The 22,283-nt window shown below is 39.8% G+C and overlaps 3 protein-coding genes across 5 annotated transcripts; 1 reads left to right on the forward strand and 2 right to left on the reverse strand.

Annotated features, from left to right (window-relative positions):
* Positions 1-5: 5 nt before the first annotated feature.
* Positions 6-11,241, forward strand: slc30a4 (solute carrier family 30 member 4). The gene is made up of 8 exons (XM_067584486.1): positions 6-153; positions 465-984; positions 4,609-4,755; positions 6,015-6,168; positions 6,655-6,871; positions 8,589-8,694; positions 8,840-8,974; positions 9,953-11,241. The coding sequence occupies exons 2-8, from the start codon at positions 585-587 to the stop codon at positions 10,105-10,107; spliced, it is 1,314 nt and encodes a 437-aa protein (XP_067440587.1). The 5' UTR covers positions 6-153; positions 465-584; the 3' UTR covers positions 10,108-11,241.
* Positions 11,242-15,303: 4,062 nt separating this feature from the next.
* Positions 15,304-17,034, reverse strand: c1h15orf48 (chromosome 1 C15orf48 homolog). The gene is made up of 5 exons (XM_067584555.1): positions 16,901-17,034; positions 16,715-16,776; positions 16,496-16,584; positions 16,245-16,305; positions 15,304-15,959 (listed from the first exon to the last, which is right to left on the reverse strand). The coding sequence occupies exons 2-5, from the start codon at positions 16,754-16,756 to the stop codon at positions 15,891-15,893; spliced, it is 261 nt and encodes an 86-aa protein (XP_067440656.1). The 5' UTR covers positions 16,757-16,776; positions 16,901-17,034; the 3' UTR covers positions 15,304-15,890.
* A 199-nt stretch (positions 17,035-17,233) lies between these two features.
* afg2b (AFG2 AAA ATPase homolog B) lies at positions 17,234-22,261 on the reverse strand. 3 transcript variants are annotated; one of them, XM_067584570.1, is made up of 11 exons: positions 22,115-22,261; positions 21,159-21,783; positions 20,873-21,058; positions 19,820-20,104; positions 19,546-19,731; positions 18,785-18,943; positions 18,438-18,647; positions 18,121-18,348; positions 17,857-17,991; positions 17,586-17,711; positions 17,234-17,452 (listed from the first exon to the last, which is right to left on the reverse strand). In XM_067584570.1, exons 2-11 carry the CDS (start codon positions 21,753-21,755, stop codon positions 17,315-17,317), a joined length of 2,250 nt encoding a protein of 749 aa, XP_067440671.1. In that variant the 5' UTR covers positions 21,756-21,783; positions 22,115-22,261; the 3' UTR covers positions 17,234-17,314. The 3 variants fall into 3 exon arrangements, with proteins under 3 accessions (XP_067440671.1, XP_067440688.1, XP_067440680.1); XM_067584587.1 differs by lacking the exon at positions 22,115-22,261 and adding an exon at positions 21,924-22,060; XM_067584579.1 differs by lacking the exon at positions 22,115-22,261 and having other exon boundaries at positions 21,159-21,868.
* Positions 22,262-22,283: the final 22 nt, after the last annotated feature.

Genomic DNA, 22,283 nt, shown 5'->3' on the forward strand with positions numbered 1-22,283 from the left:
TGACTGCAGACGAAACCAAACTTGCTCGGTACTTCCGAGTGCGGAGGTTGTTGTTGACCCGACTCTAGTGTTTACACCAGTATTAACCACAATGACAGCTTTTTTTAATTTAAAAACGAGCCACGTTTACACAGCCGGGATGTCAAACTGTAGGTGAGTCCTGCTCGTGTTTTTAAATAAATTTACCACAAGACAAAGACACGCGGCGGCAATTTTGTCGCCAACTGACATAAGATAGCTAACCTTGCTAGCTTGTTACTGTTTAGCCAAGGCTGTTTTTTTTTTTTTTTTTTAAAGAGGACTCAAAGTTTATCAGCTCGAGTGGGAATGTTACTACCTCAAGGACGTATCTCTAATAAGTAACAAACTTGACAATGAAGATAATAAATTTGCTGAAGCTGTCATGCAAAGATGCTCTTTCTGTGTTTTTTTTGGTAACACTTTCCTTTGCTGCTCTCCGCCAGGTGCTGAGATGGAGTATAAACGCTGCAAAATGTGAATGATTACCTCAGAGGACAGTGACCCACAGTTAGTTAGAGCTCACCTGGATATACCTGCCCCTGCCTCCCCTGTAATTATTAAAGATGTCAGGTGGGAATCTCTTCAGCAAGGTGCGGTCCGCCTTCAGGAGGGAGCGCAGCGACTGGGACCTAAGCGACACGGCGCAGTTTGATTTTTCCGACGAGCTGGTGGACGATGAAGCGCCCAAATTCAACAAGCTGAAGGTGGTGGTCTCCGGAGAGATGTCCGATTACTCTGCCGGGGCTCCGTCCAACGGGGTGGCCGTGAACACGCTGGTGGTGTCGGCGGATGATGATGACTCGCTGCTCGACTCAGCGTCCAGCCTCGGCAGCCCGGGGTTAAACATGGACCCCTGTGACAACTGCACCAAGAAGAGGGAGAGGATCAAGCAGAAGAGAGTGATGAAGAGGCTCGTCATTGCGGCTATGCTGTATATTCTTTTCATGATAGGAGAAATTATAGGTAAGCATGTGCAGGGTGAGCCTCACACTAGTTAATTAATGTGAAGGAAAGCTCCCCCCCCCCCCAAACAAAAACAACAAAACAAAATTAATTGTTGGGGGTATTCCCCAGAGATAAAGCTCAGCTACTGACACAAGTAAAGTTTTCTCAAGGGACTCTCCATAACCTGTTGTTCCCCTTCTCGTTTCTACAAAGTGAGGTTGTAAAAAAATAGGCAATGATGAAAAGTGCAAAGCAATAATTGTTCCTCCATACACGTTACACGATGTGCTGTCTCTGTGCTACGGGTGTATAAATAAGGTAGAGGTCTGTCTGCAATGAAGCGATGAGTAAAGTTTTAGCTCAGTAATCAGCACAGTCGTCTATGATCTGAGAGACTTCAGGTCAAGACCCAATGTGGGGGACCTCCTTCTTAAGGTAGTTTATTCATGAACACTTATTGTAACACTTTCATTTTCTAAAATTAAAAGTGTCATAAAACAAAAACAGGATTTTTAAGCCTTTTTCCACTTTTATTCAAATACAAATAGAGATACAAATACTGAGATCTCTGCACATCCCTATTATGTAGACACTGTGTGATGATGTCTAAGCAAGGAGAGATACTCATTGCTCATGTCACCCACCTAGAACTAGGGCTTCAACTTGATTGAACATTATTGACTCAAAACGATTGACGGATAGGTTCACAATTTCAAGTCTGTCTTAAAACAACAGTCCAACATTACAAAAAAACAACACTGAAAGTTTCCCTTTGCTGTAATCATTTCTCCTGTTCATACTGACTATTAAAAGATCCCCTTCAAATGTGTGTTCATTGTAAGTGATGGGAGCCAAAATCCTGTTTGTGCACTTTATCTGAAGCTTCTATGATGCGTCATCAGTCTGAGTTAGTCATAACAAGTGGAAATTTGCGAAATTTAATCTTTAGCATAAAATTCCCTTTTTGTGTTTCCCTGTTGAGCTGTTGTGGAACTATGGTAACAAAAAGAGGAACCATGGCACTAAAAAGACTGTAACATTGAAGAAATCCACTTGACTAATTTGACTGAAGCTTCAGATAAACTTTAAAATACATTTTTACACAGAAAGAGGACTGTGGATTTTGGCCAGTATCACTTTCATTGTAAGTGCATTATGAAGGGATCTTCTAATGGTCAGTATGAACAGGAGGAATGATTATGAAAAAAAAAACCTATTTCAATGATCATTTGGGCACCTGACTATTGTTTTAAGACAGACTTGAAAAAATTGTGAACTCGTCCTTTTATTGAGTATCAAAATAGTTGTGGCTCTAACTAGAACAGTCAGATAAGTTGAGAAATTACAATAAAACATATTTTCTCGTATGCTTCTTGTGGTATCAGCCCATGTAGATAGTTTGTTTTTATTTGCTGAAGTCCTGAGCTATAATATCTGACATTTCTGCCTCCACTCAATACAAATGAGATGAGTGGAATTTTAGTCCACAAACCACTAAAGATTCAATTAAAGACCTCTTTTCAGCAACATTGTTCTAATTAATTTGTATAATCCAATGATCTCATTGAACAGTTATAGTGATGATTTTGTCAGTATTTCCAAAGAAAACTGTTCACAGCGAGTTCTGTAAACTATACAGAGTTAAAGGGACATTGACCCTAGAAAGACACGCTGCTGAAAAATTTTAAACATACATTCGCAAGGCTGTGACCAACACAAATGAAAATCCATTCACCTCCTTTGTATTGTGGTGGAGGCATACATTTTAGAGACAGACGCTTCAAACCCTGGACAAATAAATCAAAACTATTTGCATGGCTAGAAAATATCTTCTTTTTTTTGTAAATTGGGTGAATTGGCCCTTTAAACCCAGGATGCTATAATGCAGTCTAATACAACAGAACCATTGCCTTTAAAATGATCATAGTGGAATCCTCAACAAAAAAGAAAACCGTGGCTCGTAGTATTAAAGCTGGAGTGCGGGACTTTTGTCTCCACCTTCTGGTAGTGAAAGTTAAGGGGGCGCTCGGCTGTGATTGCCTGACACAGGTATGCAGTACGCCCTCATGTGCACCTCGACCGACAGACACACATATAGGGCCGGTAAAAATGGATATGTTTTGACAGTCCACCAGCCCAAAAACTTATTTTTTGACTGCCTACCAGGATTTGTCCCAGTATGCCCGATGGCCAGTGCAGTACTGGCCGTAACCTACTGTTGACACTGTAGAACAGTGGATTAATTGTTTTGAGCGTCACACAACTCCTGCGAAATGACTCATTTCACTGTCAGAACTTGATCCGTTCGGTCTGATAACATTTGGAAAGTCTAGAAGAGCCGCACGATTAACAGCCATCGCGGGAATGTCGCCCCCCCGACATGAAATTTTCAAAACTTCATATAATGTGAAATACAGAGAGATTTATCTGGCAGTGACAGGCTTGATCAGCATCGTGTGAACTTGTTTGGCAAGTACTGCACGTTTAAGTGCACAAAGATAAAGATGACTCTGTTTGTTATATCAAGACCCTGATGAGGATCAGCAAATGGAGACAGAGGGCCTCTGTTTTCTTTTTCTGAGTCACTGTTCCTAATGAAAAAGTTGTGACTGAAACAGCTTCTTTAATAAAGTGTGTGCTGTGTGCCAGAGTTCACCAATTTATTTCTTTTAGATTCCATTCTCCTGGGGCCGGTTTCACAAAGGTATAGTAGACTGGTCTGTAGTGTTAGGTCAGTCTTAATTTTGCTCATAGATTAGTCTAATGCAAGTTAGACTGTTTCACAAAAATAAAGACTGACTAATTTTAAGCCAAAAGAATTAGACACCTTATCCGCAGGCTAACTCAGGCCTAAGACCCATGTTACCATGGTAACAATCAGTGACACCAACTAACTAGTAGCACCCAACAAAAGAAAGAGGAAAACATTTCTTTCTTTGCGTCTTGTACCGTGTTTTTATGTCTTTTTTGAGCGTCTTTGATGCTCCTCTGAACTGTGGGTTTAACACTGTCACTGTCTGACTATCAGATTTTTTATTATTATTATTGTTACACTCTTCACTAAATTTTCCAAGTAAAATGTCCTTGTAACTGTTGAATTCCTCCAAAAGACATGTATTTTCTGCTGGGGTAAATGTAGCGGTTGGATGCGGTCATGGCGGTCACCCGGTCGGCCATTTTTTTTGTTTTGAAAAAGGTCTTAATTTACCCAGAATTCATTGTACCATAGTCCTACTTAAGATAGTCAAGAATTAAACTGCTTTGTGTAACGGATGAATTTAGACATCTGTCTGAAGTCTGACTATCTGTTATATCTAAGCCATAGTCAAAGTCTGTCTTTTTGAAACCAGCCGCTGCACACATGAATTTCTTTAAGTCGCTGTTTTCAGAATAACATTTTTTTTTTTGCTAGCAAATGAACAATCCATAAAATTCAGACATCACTTTGAATGTACCTTTCCCTCCAAACAGTATCTGTCTGTCACATCAGACCCAAGAATATAATTGTGTATTTACAGTTGATTTACATAATATCTGCAGGGAGCTATACCTTTCAAAACCTACCTCATCCATGTTAACTTAGCAGAGATACATTCAATAAATGTTTATTATTGGAGGATCTCATTGTATGTTTTCTTTCAGGTGGTTATGTATCAAACAGCTTAGCCATTATGACCGACGCTGTGCACATGCTAGCAGACGTGGTGGGCATTTTGTTTTCTCTGTTGGCCCTCTGGCTCTCTACAAAGCCGCCCACTAAGAGATTCACCTTCGGACTGCATCGCCTCGGTGAGTGTCTGATTTCAGAAGCCTTCACACTCCTTCTCTCTTGTGTGAGGTAAATGGATATGTTTAGATTTTATGCAGGTGGATCATGTTCAAAGAAAAAACAAGTGTGATCAGCAGTGTTCAAGCCGGATCCGACTCACATTTTTAACTGTATGATTCAGTTTCCATTCAATTACATTTTCTATCCCCAGTAATTTCTGCTTTTATCAGTATAAATAGTTATAATACACGGGTGTGTTTCTAGTTTCCACCAGTTGAGTTTTCCTGTCATTGTTTAACTGTGCTGTTTGGTGCGGATATGGATGTTTAAAACATGCTGCTTCATTAGTACCTGTCCAGATTCATTACTGAACACCACACTGCTGCCAAATGTCTGAGTCCAAATGACTTTCAGCTCAATTGTCGAAAGCAAGTAACATTTAGTTAGTGGTGCTAAACAAGTTCAATTTAATTAACCTTTATTTACACAAGGAAGATTGTCTGAGCATACATGCTCTTTAACAGCAACACCTGTTAAAGGTGCAGTAAAATGACATAAAATGAAATGAAATAAAATAGTAGGAACTTGACAGGGTCCAAATAACAAACAATAAACACAGTACCAGAGCAGCAAAGATGAGATATAAGATGGCAATTATACAATAAAGGCTATGTAAATAAATAACAAACAGTAGCCAACCACCTTTATCATTAAAATGCAATGGTGAGTGTTATAATTATAACCAGCAATGAACCTAAGAGCAGAATGGTAAATGGAGTCTTGGGGCCTCACAAAGGGAGGCTGCAGCATGTTATTAAATAGCTCTATAATACAGGAACTGAGAATGGAGACATGCTTTACTTTGTCTGTCTGTTAAAACATTAAATGTGATGTCATTTGTCCTCCATACAAGTTATTAAACAAGATTTAGTGAATATCAAATGGGCAGAAATCTGATTGTTAAATCATCGAAGAAAAAAAATTATGTACAGAAACAAGGATATGAACTTAAAACATGAAAAGTCATATTTTAACAGATTATTTAAATGGTTAAATTATGTTAATGAATCTGCCCAATATACAGTTTAACACCAATATAATGGGCATAATACCACTGATAACCATACCAGTTAGCTGAACCGGTATTGTTCATCCTTGCATGTCTTAGATCTGCATGTTGAGAACATGTCTATCTCAGGGCTTCTGTATTAAGTGTGTACATATATATATATATATATATATATATAACTGCTTGTGATTTCCTTCCTTCCTTCCTTAGAGGTGGTATCGGCAGTCCTCAGTGTGATGCTTATCTACATTCTGACAGCGATACTGCTCTTTGAGGCGGTTCAGAGGACGGTACACCAAGACTTCAACATAGATGGAGATGTCATGCTCATCACTGCAGCTGTTGGTGTGGCTGTCAACCTTATGTGAGTGGAACTGAAATATGTAAATGTCCTTCGAGAGAGAACTGTGAGGCGTTAGTATTTATATACACGGTGTGAGCTTGTCCTGCGTTACTGTTTTCATCGTATTATTTGTAACTTATTGATTGTAAATTTGCACAAGACCTTCAGTCGTATTTTTATGACCTTTCATATCAGTGTTTTTATTTCTCTTTATGATGGTTGTGTCTTGACACGTGAGTATGATTAGATGACTGATATCACTGGTCATTTTACTACACATATGCCTGATTTCCCTCTTGTGGGTATTTGCATGGTCCTAACAATTCAGTCCAAAGTACAGTCTAAATGACACAACTGCTGATGCTCAGTGTGAAATGTTTGACCACAACAGGCAGATGAATAAATGAAAACGCACCGACTGCAGTCTATAAACTATAATGGTAGTTGGACAAAATATCCTGTATGTAATGTTAATCTTTAAAATGAATTCCTTTTTCCTTTGTTTAGAATGGGGTTCTTATTAAACCAAGGTGGTCACCTCCACTCTCACGGCCACGGTCACTCTCACGGCCCTGCAGCTGCCTCAGGTTCCCAGTCTTCTGGGTCAGGTCAGCAGCAGAAGCAACATGGCAGCCTGGCTGTCAGAGCTGCCTTCATCCACGCTTTGGGAGACCTTCTTCAGAGCGTCGGGGTGCTCATAGCTGCCTACATTGTCCGCTTCAAGGTACTTTTTCTCATGCTCGGGCTTCAGCTTTAATAGTAGTTATTTACAGCTTGATAAAACTAGCCTTAAATACAGACAACATAATATGCCATTTGACTGTCGATTTTCTATATTTTTTCTTATTGTCAGTAAATCTCATGTGCAGAGCCAAACCAACAATGAACGCATCCCACTTATATGTATTATGTGTGTGTGTCCAAAGCCTGTTATATCATATTCCTCTGTGCCATAGAGCTCCAGAGAGTAAGGCCGTATTCAAACCAAATCAGGCGGTGTGGCGAAAATGTCAGTCCTCCCATTCATTTGAATGGGGGTAGTGCATTTCAGCTGCAGCCATTTTGGCCAGACTGATCAGAGCTGTAAATACTGCCATGAGGGAGTAGAAAAACGTTACTAGGACGAAGGGAGGACATATCTCTTCGTTTGATAACGTTAAAAGTAAAGTTAGACTTGCTGTGGGTTTCCTGACTCATTATAAAAAAGACGAGAGACAGAGAGAGAGAGAACAGAAGTGGTCAAGCGAGCTAGAGAGTGAATGACGTGAAGTGAAATGTTATTTTCTGATCGTTTCACAGCTCAAGTTCTAGAGCACAAATAAACACGCCCGCAACCCCGTACACCTCTGCTCGACCCTGCAGCTGAACGCCACACCGCCTGATTTGGTCTGAATACAGCCTAATAACAAGAATCACAACGTCAGTCTCTGGAGACTGGTATAGTCTTGAGAACCACATTCAGGCGCATGCACAGTGGTGTCTGCCTTACTCCGAACTCTTCTCTGTAGAGTGAAAACGTGATTGTTCTTATTAGTCTTTGAAGCCATTTCTAAACAAACTAACATGCCTGTGATCGTCGTGGTGAAGGAACACGTGGCTCATTGATGTGTTTTTAATAGATTTTAGGGCAAATAATGGAGGTCTACGGCACAGAGGAATAAAATATATCAGGCTTTGCATACAAACTCAATACTTGTAAATAGACCAATTCATTGTTAGTTTGGATCTGCACGCGACATTTATTGACAGGAAAAATATAGAAAATCACCAGCTTTATCCTTTAATGTTGAGTTGTCTTTTAAACAGTTGTTTGCAATAAATACAGTTTACTTTCAATTAAATTTTCTAGAACCATTGTTTCATTTCTTTGATATAATTTAATATTTCTTTACAGTAGAATTTCTAGATGATCTTTTCTGAATATGTAGAGGGGGATTATTAGTAGCACTGCATGAAAAAAGAGGAATTTGTACCTAAAGATGACATTTACTGCCAACAATTCTATGATTTACGTATTGAAAATGTACCTGGCAATGTAGAGAGTGACTGCATCATCCCATGGTACAGTACGAACCAATAAAGTCTTATATGCATGCTTAGTAACAAGGTAAACAAGATAACAATGCAAGTGTTGACTTACTTATTTACTCTGTCATCTATGTTTGACTCTGAAATGCTCCCATCTGAAAACAGTCTAAATCTAAAACATAAGCAGAGTTTCCCCAACCAGTGCAGTGAATAAACCAGTGAATATAGTTGTAAACAAAGTACTGAAATATTGGCTTTGTACCATGCAGTCAATCAGGCTGTATGTGATGTGTTTCTGAGCATGCAAGAAGTGCCGGGCAGATCGGTACATTACTATAATAACAACTTATGCTTCAAGAAATCTAAAAATGTTTGATTTCAGTTGATCTGATATAGCCCTCTTGTCTTCCCAGCCGGACTATAAGTTGGCAGACCCCATCTGTACCTACATCTTCTCCGTTCTGGTTCTCTTTACCACATTCCGCATCATACGAGACACAGTAGTCATCGTGCTGGAGGGTAAGTGTCAAATCTGTCCTCTTTTTGGATACCATGATGATATCACTACATACCTGTCTCGGTCTAAGAGTTCTGTCAGATGATGTTCAGTATTAAATTTGCAGTAAGTGCTTTAATGGTGTTGTTTCATTTCCTGCCGTGTCAGGAGTTCCCAGACACCTGAACACTCAGAGAATCAGAGAAGATCTCCTGAAGCTGGAGGATGTCCAATCAGTCGATGAGCTGAATGTATGGGCGCTGACCGCTGATAAGACTGCAGCACTAGTGCATCTCCAGCTCAGTGAGTAGCTTTGTAACATCATACATTGATATACTTGGCAGGCGGATTGTTCCAAGCTTCTTGGAGAACATGCCACAGTTCTTCGGTGGATTTAGGCGTCTCAGTTGCTTCATGTAATCCCAGACTGACTTGATGATGTTGAGATCAGGGCTCTGTGTGAACCATACCATCTGTTGCAGGGCTCCTTGTTCTTCTTGTTGCTGAAGATAGTTCTTTAAGAGTCTGACTGTATGTTTGTGGTCATTGTCAAGCGTTAGAATGAATTTGGGACCGATCAGAAGCCTTCCTGATAAAAATCTAAACATCTCAAGTGCCTAAAACTTTTGCACAGTACTGCACGTATTTGTTAGGGCCATTTTTCCAAATATGTGAACATTAGACAGCAGAGAGATGACAGGAAATGAGGAGACACTAGGATGTCCTAATAGATGCCCATATTTAGAGTTAATTCCTTACTGTTCACACACACACAGCAAATAAATCATGTACAATCATTCAGAATGATTGAAATTAACATTTTTAAACACAAAAAGAGAGCAATCAGGACAAATAGCCCCCCAAAAATACAACAGTATGCAACAAAAAGAGAAAAAAGGAAAAGAAAAATCTGTTTTCTCTATAGTAAATCCTTACATTTTCAGTTAAACAGTTGACCTTCTTTTCTTAAACAACTAAAGAATCTCATACGTAAAAAGGAACATTTGATAGGCAGTTATTCAGTCCTGCAAGCAAGGTGTTTCCAATCCTCTGTGGTACATGACTAAATTTTCTTTCACTCCCACTTATGACTGCAGACAACCTCTCTAGAGGAAGAATCTTATATATATTTTTCATTAAACCACATATTAACTGTTTTTTACATTTCCTTGTAGGCAACAAACATTTTCCCAAAAGTTAAAATTCAATTTTATTTAGGTCTAATGTCCCTTTATTTCACCTCAACTTGATTCTGATTCTAATGCATCTCTATGTTTACAGCGCCCTCTAGTGCTAACAACTGGGAGGACGTCCAGGCAAAGGCCCGCCACCTGCTGCTTCACACCTACGGTCTCACAAGGTGCACGGTACAGGTCCAGACACACAGGCAGAGGCCAGTACGCAGTTGTGCAAACTGCCAGCAGCCCAGCGCCTAAAGAGAGACTCACGCTTACATTGACCTTCACAGTGCATTTCATGGAGCCACGAGGCAGAGAATATACAGAGAGTCTGGGTGTTGCACTGCTGTCACAGCTCAGTGCCATAGCAGGAACCACGGTATACATTATGTAAGTGGAAAAAGACCGGTGCCAAAGGACAGTCAGAGGAACAACAGCAGATGCACATGTCTAATTAAAGGGTCACTGCAGCCTCCAGGGACTGTATGCTCTTATGCTTGCAAAGCTTTCAGAGTGGAGGTAGAACGCTAAATGTTCAGCTGAGAAGAATGGAAAAAAAAAAACAACTTGCTCTTAATTCACCATTAAAGCCTATTCCAACAGGTAACTTTTTTTGTATTTTGCTATTTGATTTATTACAAGTCACAACTGATGTTTTGTCATCAGATGTAAATTTTTTGTTACTAGTTGTTTGAACTGTATACTAAGATTTTGTTTTCTTATTTTACAAAGAATGTCAGCAAATTAAAAAGTACCTCATGTCAAATGATTAAAAAAAACTGTACTCCACACTACTGGCATCTCTGAGGCAAAAAACACTTAATCATTATGTCCCCTTAGAAAACATTAGTCCAATCTCTAATCAAATCATGTTAATTTTCTTTAGCTTTCACAGGCAGATTCTCTTAAAGGCTAACAACCATAGATACTCTTAAACTAGTCTTGATTGGCTGTACTGACCAACACTCAAAATAACATTTTTGACACTGACATTTTATTATAGCATGTCTCTAATTAAATGTGGCAACGAGGCAACTGACAATCAAATTATAACTGACTTTAAATAAGAGTAAATGCTACAGTGGTTGGACCAACTTTAGTGTGGTTTCAGCTGTACACTCCATACTCAGCTTTTTTTTTTCTCCCATATCATTGAATGACAGTATAATACCACAAGGAGGTCCTCAGTATTTCAGAGTTGTATTATTTTGGAGGGAGAAAGTGTGAGTTGAAATTTGCCAATAATGCTGTCTATAGTGTTTTCTCTGTTAAGTGTTGAGGCTGCGGAGGGTTTGATGTAAACTTTTCCATGTCTCTGATATTAATCAGCAAGTTAAATCAGGAACTGGATCACTGCTTTTGTTTTTGTTAATAAAACAGTCTTCTTCTTTAGTTTCTCCCTGTATCTCTTTTTTTTTGACAGTCACTCTGCACAACTGATTTACACAATTATTGTCCTCTTAATCACTTAATCTCAGTCACTATTGCAGATGTTTGGTTTGACCCATTTTCACCTACATTTGTGTTACAAAAAACACTTTATCATTGTGTCCCCTCAGAAAACATTAATCAAATCTCTTATCAAATCATGTTAATTTTCTTTAGCTGTCACAGGCAGATCCTCCTAAAGGATAACAACCATAGACCATATACCAGTTTGAGGGTTCTTCCAATTCTAATTAAATGATCACTTTAAACAGCCAGAGTGCTTGTTAACATTAATGTGAATTAAAAAAGGAAAAAAATAAAACACCAAATTAGAGATGATTTGTCAGATGTACTTGAATGAATATGATGGTGTATATGTTATTGTCACTTCTCAACACTGGGTGGCGCACTTCTATAATAGATGTCAGTGACAGGAACACTTTGATCAGATAACATGCTTAATATAGTTTGCATTACACTTCTCTGTTCACCACATTCAACCCTTTGAATGACGGTGCACATATGGGCTGAGCAATCTCATTTATGTCTAAAGATGAACTGGTTTGAAAACTGAAAACTAGTTTGTTTGTTTTTTTTGCTGCAGTTTGACTGGTGACTGCATTACTGGGTGTAGGAGTTGGGTGGTGAAAAAAGACTTCCTTATGGAGACAAAAGAGTGATTGTTTGTGCAGCACACACATTTAAAAGTATGACAAGTACATGACAAATGGTCCTTTAATATGTTAAAGCTGATGAGTTTTGTTGTGAGTAGTTATCTAGTGTTAAATGGGCAAAATGAGCATAATTATTCAATGTAGTATACTCTATGTGTAGTATCCACCACATGTTTAAACATTAAAACTTCAGATACTGATTCTTTTCTCCATAAAAAGGTTAATATTCAAAAATGACAAGGTTTATTATTGACCACAGGAGTAAACTGGGAGTGTCTGTTTCCAGGCAACAGCGCCATTAACAGGAAGCCAATGAACCAAAGGCAGGCAACTTCTCTGTTTGTATAAGAGCAGAGCCAACACAGCATCCACCTGACCGCCCTGCCGTACATTAGAGTACCATAAAATGCTGGACTGTGCCTTCTCAATCACTAGTGTCTGAACCAGTGACTAAATTGAAGTAACTATATGTATATTTTTTCAAAATTGATGGCCTGCAAGTCACAGATCAAAAGAGTTTAGAGTGTTGTCATAGTTAAAACAGTACAGTGACCCACTGATGAACATATGGGGAATTCCATCTTCTCTCTTCTCATACACTGAGAGCACTACCTGCCTTACAGATCATCGCTGGTCACATGGTCTGTGATGTCATGATGTCTTTTACCCAGTTCCTGTCACGTACACAGATTCCAACATCAGACACTATGTATATCCTTCCTCTTCTGTCATTGTTTGCATAAATAGCCTTTCAGTTTCACATACAGGTCAGATTAAGGTCTCTGCCCTAAATTTGACTACATGATACAAGAACAGTGAAAATGCCTTCTAACCATAATTCAAGTCAGTGCTCTTCCACAGTACATCCTGTTTATGTCCTCTAAAGCTATGATAGGACTAGGTCGCATATCACTGAAGATTAGAGTATAACATATAAAAAATGAAAGGAAATGTTAAAAATGTGAACCACCCATGCTGAGGTATGCGTGTGTAACAAGTGTGTAAGTGTAACTAGAGAAGGGGGAAAAAAGCTGTTCAAAAAAGCAACTCAAACAGGAAATAATACTCAGGCCTCACCCTCCCTCTCTCTCTCTCTCTGTGATACCCTTTGTTTAGTGTTTAATAATTTATTTAAAAAAAAATCCCTTCAGATTCACAGTGCAGCCAGCAGTACAGTAGGCTGTTTGCCAAACAGTGCCATGGTCACACACTGGTGGAGGGAGGGTTTCCTGGTATTTTTGCACTCTTCAGATATGAGATGGACGTTAAGCAGATTGTCTCAAACACAATGGGAGTGTTGAATGCCCATGCAGCCATAAACTGAGCTGATGAGTACGTTTGGCCGTCGCTCGGATGGTAGTAATTACTTTACAGCTTTACATTGCTTGTCTGCAAATAACCTTCAAACGTTGACTGTGTCTTTTGAATCAAATGTAGAAAGAAGCCGACACGGTGTTTTTTTTTTTATTATTGCCATTCATCTGGATTAAAGACACTAGTGTCACAGAATGAGGAACAAAAAGACAAATTATTTCATGTTAAGATTTAAACTGCTACATTGAAACCAAAAGAACTTTTTATTATCAGACATTTTGAAATGTCATAGCAGGAAAAGCAAGGGTGGATCTGATAACATTAAAAATGGCTGTATTCCATGTAGCTTCGCCTTTTCCAGTGAATTGAGATTTGCATGCTGGTCTTGGTTTGCCAGGACACCTAAATGAACAGGAGCTATTGGGGATGTCAATATTTACACCTTTACATCTGACATGTCCAAATGTTTGCTGCAAAACAGATTTATTTAATAATGTATTGACTAGATACCATAACAAAGATTTGAAAGGATGAGGCCGGCATTATTTTACATTCTATATTTTTTCTTATTGTCAATGAATCCCATGAAACAACCAAAAATAATGTATTTTATTATGTATTAGTCCGCCTCTCAAAATGCTCAGATTTACCTGTTCTGTCTCTCAGCCACAAGTCCATTTGTACCATCTTTAAAGTCTTTAAAGGAATAGTTTGAGATTTTTGGAAATATCATTATTTGCTTTATTGCTGGGAGTTCAATAAGAAGATATATAACTATAAAGCTTAGAGCCAGCAGCCTGGCCTCCAAATGTTACAAAATCTGCCAACCAGCAGCTGGAAAGCTCACAAATTAACTTAATTAAGTTATAGCTTGATTGCTTGATCTGTACAAAAAACAAAGTGTATTAACGACTAGGGCAGGACTATTTCTTGGCTAGATGCAGTTACTTTTTTCTAATCTAATCACCATCAGCTGTGTTGCTAGGGTGTGTTCTATACAACATACCAGTGTCTGTGTCCTACTATGACTGTTGATCTTGCGTAAGTCCCGAGGGCTGAAACATCATCTGAATAAAAGAGAAATGCATATGAAGCCAGAGTGTACGACACTTTTTTCCTACTCTCAAGTCTGCTTTGAGTGATCAGCGCCTCACTACAGCCCTTAGTGTACATTACTTCTCCATTATATGAGACTAGATATAATCTTAGATTTTGGATATCGTAATATCGTGATATGGCATGAGTGTCTTTTACTGGTTTTAACGGCTGCATTACAGTGATGTGATGTAATTTTCTGAACTTACCAGACTGTTCCAGCTGTAATATGATTTGTCTTTACCCATTTAGTCATTATATTGACATTACTAATGATTATTTATCAAAAATCTCATTGTGAGTAAATATTTTGTGAAAGCACCAATCCTTACAATATTGTTGCAATATTGATATTAAGGTATTTGTTCAAAAATATCATGATATTTGATTTTGTCCATATCACCTAGCCCTACTTTGAAAAGGGCCAAATTGTTTCCAGTCTTTATGTTAAGATAAGCTGAGCAGCTGCTGGCTGAAGCTTTACTATTCAGATGATCAATCCTCTCATCTGACTGAAACCAACCCAAAATATCTAACTTTCGTTTTAAATGCGTCACAAATATAGTTTCATTCTTAAAAAGACACAGTCATTTCCCAAAACAGCAAACATTACCCAACCACAGAAGTAATGGATTTGCTGGGAACTATTTTTAACTGTGGATTTACTCATGTTTGATGCTATAGTGACTCAAAAATCAGTGTCCATGTTCATTTTAATAAGTGAACAAGTCACCCAGCAGCTTGATGTGTTTTTCACTGTTTTCAGACAACAGTGTAGCTATATTAGCCTCTGGTTACACAGGAAATATTTGTTAGTAGGATAAATTCATTACTGTTTTTTTCATGGGATTGTTGACTTGACAATATGAAAAATATACAATATAACTGATCCTTTAGTCATGTTTTGTGTTAAAAGAGAGGATGCAGCACCACAAAGCCGAAGTCAGCTTGTTGCATTGCATTTATTGATGTACATACATTTTGTGAAGGAGATATTACTATTATCTCCTAAACACAGACCAGACAAAGGATATCAGTATTTTCTTTCCAGTACATTCTTATACATTGAGCACACAAGCAACAGTGTGATGAAAAAAGATGACATCACATCACAATCATAATTTACTAACAAAACTATATATTATATTACTTGATTTACATTTTGCGTCTTTCACATTTAGACATTATCGTACAATCACATACAGTAATAGGGTTACTGTGACTACCAGCCGCTTTGTCACCATGACTTATTCAATATAATTATACATAATTCTCTAGAGGTAATCACAGAAACCCAGAGTTGGACATCATGGCAGTATGAGTATCTGTTGTGGATGGATGTCCTTGGGCTGAGACACCACAGAGCAGAGTGAAACCCCACCAGTGGAGCAGAAGCATTTCCGCACACTGAGTGTCAAAGCATCCTAGTTTGTGCAGAAAGGATTCTGTTAGACTGATGGGGGGCTGAGCAGACAGTGAGTCACACTGTGACCACGATCTTTCACTTTCTTTCCAGCAGATGCCGGCCTTTCACTTGGTGAGGCTCTTCACCAGCTCCAGCTCCTCCACTGGTTTCCACTGCTGATTGATGGTGATAAGCTGAAAGGTAATGCCAGAAATAAAAGAATGGGCTTTATCTCACCTGTTTGTAAGAGGTACAACAGCTTAAAGTAACACAAGTAGCTGCACAGTGGTGTGAAGCAGCATTCCTCTGATGTCACGGTAGAAGTCTGGCATTCATTTGATAATGTTTCTACCTCAGTGACTCAGCAGGATTCAGATGCACTCTGCAAGATTCTGCTGGTATTTCAGTGCCAAAATACATCAACAGACTTATTAACAAACATACAAACATTATAAAATGTTAGGAATGTTATTGATTACCTTTTGGGGTTTTGATGGATCCACTCTCTCCCATGGTTCCGGGTTTCGAGTCTTATTCAAACTAAAAACAGTAAATGAAAATGATTCATCATTTTTATGTACTTCTGACATGCATGAGACTGATAAAAGTCAGATATTAGTATGAAAACTGGACCAACAAGTGTAACTTAGAGTACTTTAACTGATAAAATAACAAGAGTAGAATATTATTTTTTTTCAAAATGAGAAATAAAAATTATAAAAACACTCACATAACATCTGGTTTGGTAAACAGAAAGTAGGTAGCAGCAGATGTGGCTCCTGTTGCAGCAAAAGCCATGAACCCTATCAACGGGATCAGCTGGAACATACATGTAAAAAAATAGTTTTTTAAAAAAAAAAAAGTGTATCATAATATTTAAAAAAAAATAAAACAGTGGCTACAATTTTAATCTACACAATACAAAAATCAATATAAAATGTCAACTCACCTCCTTTTTCTTCCTCAGCATTTGAAAAAATCCACCCACCATTTTTCAAACTTCTCAGACACCTAAAAAGAAATTAATCATACTTCCACTTAATGAATATTCTGAGGCAGTGAATCCGTTCACTGAATTAAAGTAAAAAAAACAAAAGACAAGGTCATAGAAGCATCTACGTGTTGCATGTCTCACCTGTTGTTGCCGGGGAGTACTTAATGGCTCTTAATGCAGCATCCACTGACTCTGGCTGATGTAGGCTGGATGAGGGGTAGTACGAGGTGAAAGGCACGTACACAGACACAGCTTCCTGTACTGAAATTCACCAGTGGAGGTCAATTCGTCAACAGAGCCGATATGCTGATGATCAATACATTTTCTGAATGGGCAGCACCCTCTTGTGGCTACATGTAAGAACTGAAAGTGACAGTGACCGGTGGATACTTTGAAGTACAAATATCAAACTTTAAAGCATTGACGTATCTGTTAGTGGAAGAAAACCAAGAGAAAAATACCAGACACCAAAAATCAAGTTATAGTCATTTTATTCAAAATCAATTTTTGTGTGATAATACAATTTATCTAGAGGACTTTATCATATGAGGCGAGTCATCTGGGAGGTTTTTGGTACGTGTGGATCTGCTGGGCAGTGAGAGAGGGGCTCATTTTGTTGAGGGACTGCAGGAAGTATGCATGTTTGATGGTAGAAGCTTCCATGTTCTCCTCTTGAAGCGCCAAAAGAGCAGCCTGGAAAACAAAAACATTTGTCAGGTATTTCTGTTCTGTCCATCTTGTCTATGTCAACATTTAGGGGCAGGATTATAACGTATTCAACAGCAAGGTGTAAGAAAAAAAGGCCATCAGGTGTGTCTCACATTACCTCTTTACACAGATTTTCCAGGTCAGCTCCAGAGTAAAGATCAGTTCTGGCAGCTAGCTCTTCCAGACACACGTCAGAGCCCACTGGCATCGACTCTGTGCGCAACTTCAGGATGGCAAGACGAGCCTAAACACACAGAATCACACATATTCAATGATTTCAGTCTCCTTTTTCTGTGCATCTTTTAAATGACTTCTAAAAAATTTCTTACAGCTCTGTTTTTATGCCATAATTTTTTCATGTTTTTATTCACACCAGACAAATAGTTTACCTGCTGATCAGGTGGTGGGACATAGATGATGTGGTCCAGTCTGCCAGGCCGCAGGAGGGCACTGTCTAAGCAGTCAGGTCGGTTTGTGGCAGCTACAACCATCACATCTTTGTTGCACACTTCATGCAAGTCCAACTGTCAAAGAGCAGAAACAGTTTATAGCATAAAATGTTCACTAAACACCTCACACTGATCAAATGTTGTAATATGTGATGGAAAGAGGAGTGACAGTCATATTAGAGTCATATTTGCATATTATTTAACCTGTTCCGGTGTGTGATTGTGCTCTGCACCCTCAACCTGGAGGATTTTCTCCGTCCCTCTGCTCTCCAGCGTCTTCACGCCAACCCCATCCATCTCATTCAGAAGCACAGACAGAAGGCGTGTCTGTACGCTGTTAGGTGTCTGACTGTTCGACCGTGAGCCGATCAGAGAGTCGATCTCATCGAGGAACAGAATACAGGGAGAGCAGGCTCGTGCCTGGCGAAAGAGCTGCGTGCGGGCAAACAGGCAGTCAGACAGGAAGACACAATCACAGCAGCCTTTCACATGTGTTATTACGGGCTGGGAAAAGAAAATACCTGTGCTAAAGCCTTCTCTGAGTCTCCCACATATGGAGAGTAGAGGTCAGCACCACTGACAGACAGGAAGGCACAGTGGGAGGAGGTGGCTGCTGCTCTGACCAGCGTCGTTTTAGCACATCCTGGGGGTCCGTAGAGCAGCACACCGCGGGGTCGACATAGACCCAGACGAACAAAAGCCTCGGGGTACATCATCGGCCACTCAATACTCTGGATGTTCAGATCCAGAAAAGCACAGATAACAAACAGAATGGAGAGAAAATATCATTCATAAATTGCGGAGACAGATATTCAGATTAAGCGCTTCATCATTACACAGGCTGAGGCGACAACTGTTTGTATTATACCTGTCTTAGTTTGAGTTTGATCTCATCAAGGCCTCCTATCTGTTCCCAAGACACTGGAGAGAGGTCCGTCCTGCCCAGACTGCTCCGCAGGCAGGAGGGACGCACTGTCTTCAGGGCGTCATAGAAGTGCTTCATACCCACCGCCTGCTCTCCTGAACCCTGCATACAACCGATCAAGGCAACACGAGAAAAAACATTCATAAATTTATCATCAACACTCCTTTAATCAAAAGATTGAAGCTCTTTATACACTTGGCATCAATTTCAATTTAATGCAATTTCACCAGGATAATCCACTCAGTTTGTACAATATATTAACAACAATAAACAGTATGCAATTAAAATTCAATTCTTGAAGGCACACCTCTAACTACAGATATGATTGCACACAAAATGCACTGATAACACACTGAAATCCGACTGTGCAAAGCACATTTTAGGTTGATCAGGCTCACAATCAGGTCCGTAATAAGCATACATACTGTGGGTTGCCAAATAACCACTGTAATCCTCTTCTGTAGCTGTATAATCAGGGACTAAACACTTGTAGTTTCCCCACATATAACATCAAATATCAGTAAAGCAGAGAAATCTGACGACAGGTGCTCTCTTAAGACACATTTGAGATGCAGCATGTGAACTGCAATCCAATCTGGACACCTCCAAACACGAGATACCACATGCACAAGTAGGTCTGAGCAGATGTTTCCCTGGAAGGAGTCAAGCATCATTGTTTTGATATAATACGCTGCTGTATTTACCTTTGAGTTTTCCCGTATAGAGTGCATGGCGGCCTCCCTGCACAGGGCACTGAGGTCTGCTCCTACATAGCCTGTAGTTCTCTTTGCAAGCTCTGCCATGTCCACACTGGGACACACTGGCATCCTCTCACATAAAACAGACAAGATGGCTCTTCTCTGCTGCAAGGTGGGAGCTCCGATGATAACCTGAAGAAAAGACACACAATTTAGAGCCTCAAAAGATTTATTTTAAGTTTATTATTATGTGCTGGGTTATCTATTTCCTCATCTGTACTTCTCTGTCAAATCTTCCAGGCCTCCGCAGTGCCGGATCTAAGCTGTCAGGCCGGTTTGTGGCTCCGACAATGAGGAAGCGATCCGATTGGTTCATCCCGTCCATTAATGTGAGAAGCTGAGCAACCAGGCGGTTCTCCGGTGCTGATGAGCCGGTTCTCTTTGGACACAGAGAGTCCAACTCATCTAAGAACAGCACACATGGACCCTCTTCTGCCACAGTTCGAGCCCGCTCAAACACAGCCCGCAACTTCTCCTCACTCTCACCCGGTCGTGACCCAACCACCTGAAACAGTCAATCAAAATGTACTATTCTGACACTTTTGTTATTTTAAAAAATGCAGGGTGCAGAAATGCCTTTTATAATTTGAATGAAACTGGACTTAAATCAATCTCAATCAGTGACCCAAGATTTACAACATCAATAGGTTTCAAGCATAATCTTCTGTAGCCTATAATGGACAGAAACACAAGCCACATAAAGGGCAAATAAATCATGATTTATATCATGTTTTGCTTTGTTGTTTGCTCTCTTTGGCTTGAGAATGAAAAGTCTCACTTTTAGCACCATTCTTTATTGTTGAACACTAGAAAATGTGGGGCAAGATTTCTTCCAAAACACAATACTGGCATGAGGATTAAGTTTCTGGCGGCTAGAAATAGTTAAATCCTCTTGTAGTTTAGTTTAGGAAACTGATAGAAATATTTGCTTTTCCTGAGGTAGCGTCCTCTTTAATATCTGTGGTTTTTATTAGGCAATGTTACAAACCAGTGAAGAGGGCTGGTTTGCTACTGGATTGTTGCATTAACATCATGAAGGTTACAGAATTTACTTGATAAGTCAAAAAAACAAACATTCCTATCAGTTTTTAAATCTACAAATGGTTTCCAAATTGAGTTTCCAGACAATTTACTATATCACAACATACACCTAGGTTAACTAAATATAAACTGCACACACTGTGACAGAAAATTTCGAAACATATCGCTCAACTCTTCCCTGAATAATGAAACACATACAGTATGAAGAGCTGTCACTTATATAATTTTGTACCTCTGGCCCTCTGACCACCACCAGGCTGGCTCCCACATCCCCCACTACTCTGCGGACCAGAAGGGTCTTCCCCACCCCTGGGGGCCCCACCAGAAGCACGCCTCTGGGACACGTCACACCCAGAGAGCTCAGGGTGCCTGGATACAGCAGAGGCAGCTGCAGCATCTCTCTCAGGGAGGCACTCACCTAAAATACAGTTTAAAAAGCAAATGTACGTCACATGGAACATGTTGTGCATGATTACACATGATTACAAATTAAGTCATTACAGTGATTATATAATGACCTCCTCCAGGCCCCCCAATAGCACCGTGTGCTGGTCCTGCAGCTGGTTCCGGTAGTGCCGGACCGTCTGGATGCCGGCTATCTCCACACCTGTTTTTGAGGTGATAAGTCCAGCACTGCTCGTATCTGGATTGATGCTTTCAACAACAACATATCTAATCTCTGTGTCATAATCCTCAAGGTTTATCACATGCTTGCTCTGCACATAAACACCTTTCAGCAAGTCTTTCACAAGTTCATGAACAAGGCGAGCAGGTGTGTTTTTCTTAAATTCAACACTCTGGACCACCACAGTTATCTTTATGCCTTTCAGTTTGGGGCAGGGTACAGGTGTGAGCTGGTCGGGGTCCAGGTTGAGGTGTTTGGGTGGGTGAGAGATCAAACTGGGAGAGGAGCACTTCAGATCCATCTGCAGGAAGCCCTCTGTCAGGTCAGGCCTGGGCCAGGCGGTACACAGGCAGCTTCCCCCGGGAACAGACACCAGCAGCGGGGAGCCCAGGCTCAGACCTAGCGCTGACATCAAGCCTGGACCCAACCTGCATCTCTGAGAGCCCCGGTCTGATGGATCCACTGACAACAGCCTGAGAGTCATCGTCATCCATCCACAGCTTCAACCCTCAGGGTCACTGACAGTAAAACAGAACGGAAAGCATGTGATCATCAGTTTTTATCAATGAATACAGACACTGACAGAAGAAAGATTATGCTAATTTGGGCTACATGCTACAAGCTACAACTTCATTTTCAGCGGTGACAAACTTCTTACCATAAACAGTGACTCTCTTACATACCAGAAAGTGGCAGTAAACTACGAACAAAAGTTATAATTCCATCATTATTACAGTAGCATAAGCAGAAATCACAGTCTGGGTGGACCATGCTGGTCCAAAACCAATCGTACTTAATCAGTTCTGAAACGCATATGTTAACCAAAATAGGTCATTAAACTGTACTTACCTGAATGCACTACAGTATAACCGTACAAGACTTGTACATCATCCGAGGTAATGTTACAGGAACCAAGATGAACATTTGCTGCACCGACAGTAACTGATGTTTACAAAATCCATGTGGCGTTAAAACAAGGTGGCCGACCAAAACATTTCCCTGCGTGAGACAGAATCGA

The sequence above is a fragment of the Thunnus thynnus genome, chromosome 1, assembly GCF_963924715.1.
Source record: "Thunnus thynnus chromosome 1, fThuThy2.1, whole genome shotgun sequence".
Classification (NCBI taxonomy): Eukaryota; Metazoa; Chordata; class Actinopteri; order Scombriformes; family Scombridae; genus Thunnus; species Thunnus thynnus.

Bases quoted from the DNA above. Each gene is read 5' to 3' on its own strand.
- slc30a4 (XM_067584486.1), top strand. From the start codon at position 585: ATGTCAGGTGGGAATCTCTTCAGCAAGGTGCGGTCCGCCTTCAGGAGG. The intron at 985-4,608 runs GTAAGCATGTGC...GTTTTCTTTCAG, and splicing joins CATGATAGGAGAAATTATAG to GTGGTTATGTATCAAACAGC. The intron at 8,975-9,952 runs GTGAGTAGCTTT...CTATGTTTACAG, and splicing joins ACTAGTGCATCTCCAGCTCA to CGCCCTCTAGTGCTAACAAC.
- c1h15orf48 (XM_067584555.1), bottom strand. From the start codon at position 16,756: ATGGTGGGTGGATTTTTTCAAATGCTGAGGAAGAAAAAGGAG. The intron at 16,585-16,714 runs GTGAGTTGACAT...TGTATGTTCCAG, and splicing joins TGCTGAGGAAGAAAAAGGAG to CTGATCCCGTTGATAGGGTT. The intron at 16,306-16,495 runs GTGAGTGTTTTT...TACTGTTTTTAG, and splicing joins TTTACCAAACCAGATGTTAT to TTTGAATAAGACTCGAAACC.
- afg2b (XM_067584570.1), bottom strand. From the start codon at position 21,755: ATGACGATGACTCTCAGGCTGTTGTCAGTGGATCCATCAGACCGGGGC. The intron at 21,059-21,158 runs GTCATTATATAA...ACTGTATTTTAG, and splicing joins TATTGGGGGGCCTGGAGGAG to GTGAGTGCCTCCCTGAGAGA. The intron at 17,453-17,585 runs GTAATGTGAGAC...TTTGTTTTCCAG, and splicing joins TGGAAAATCTGTGTAAAGAG to GCTGCTCTTTTGGCGCTTCA.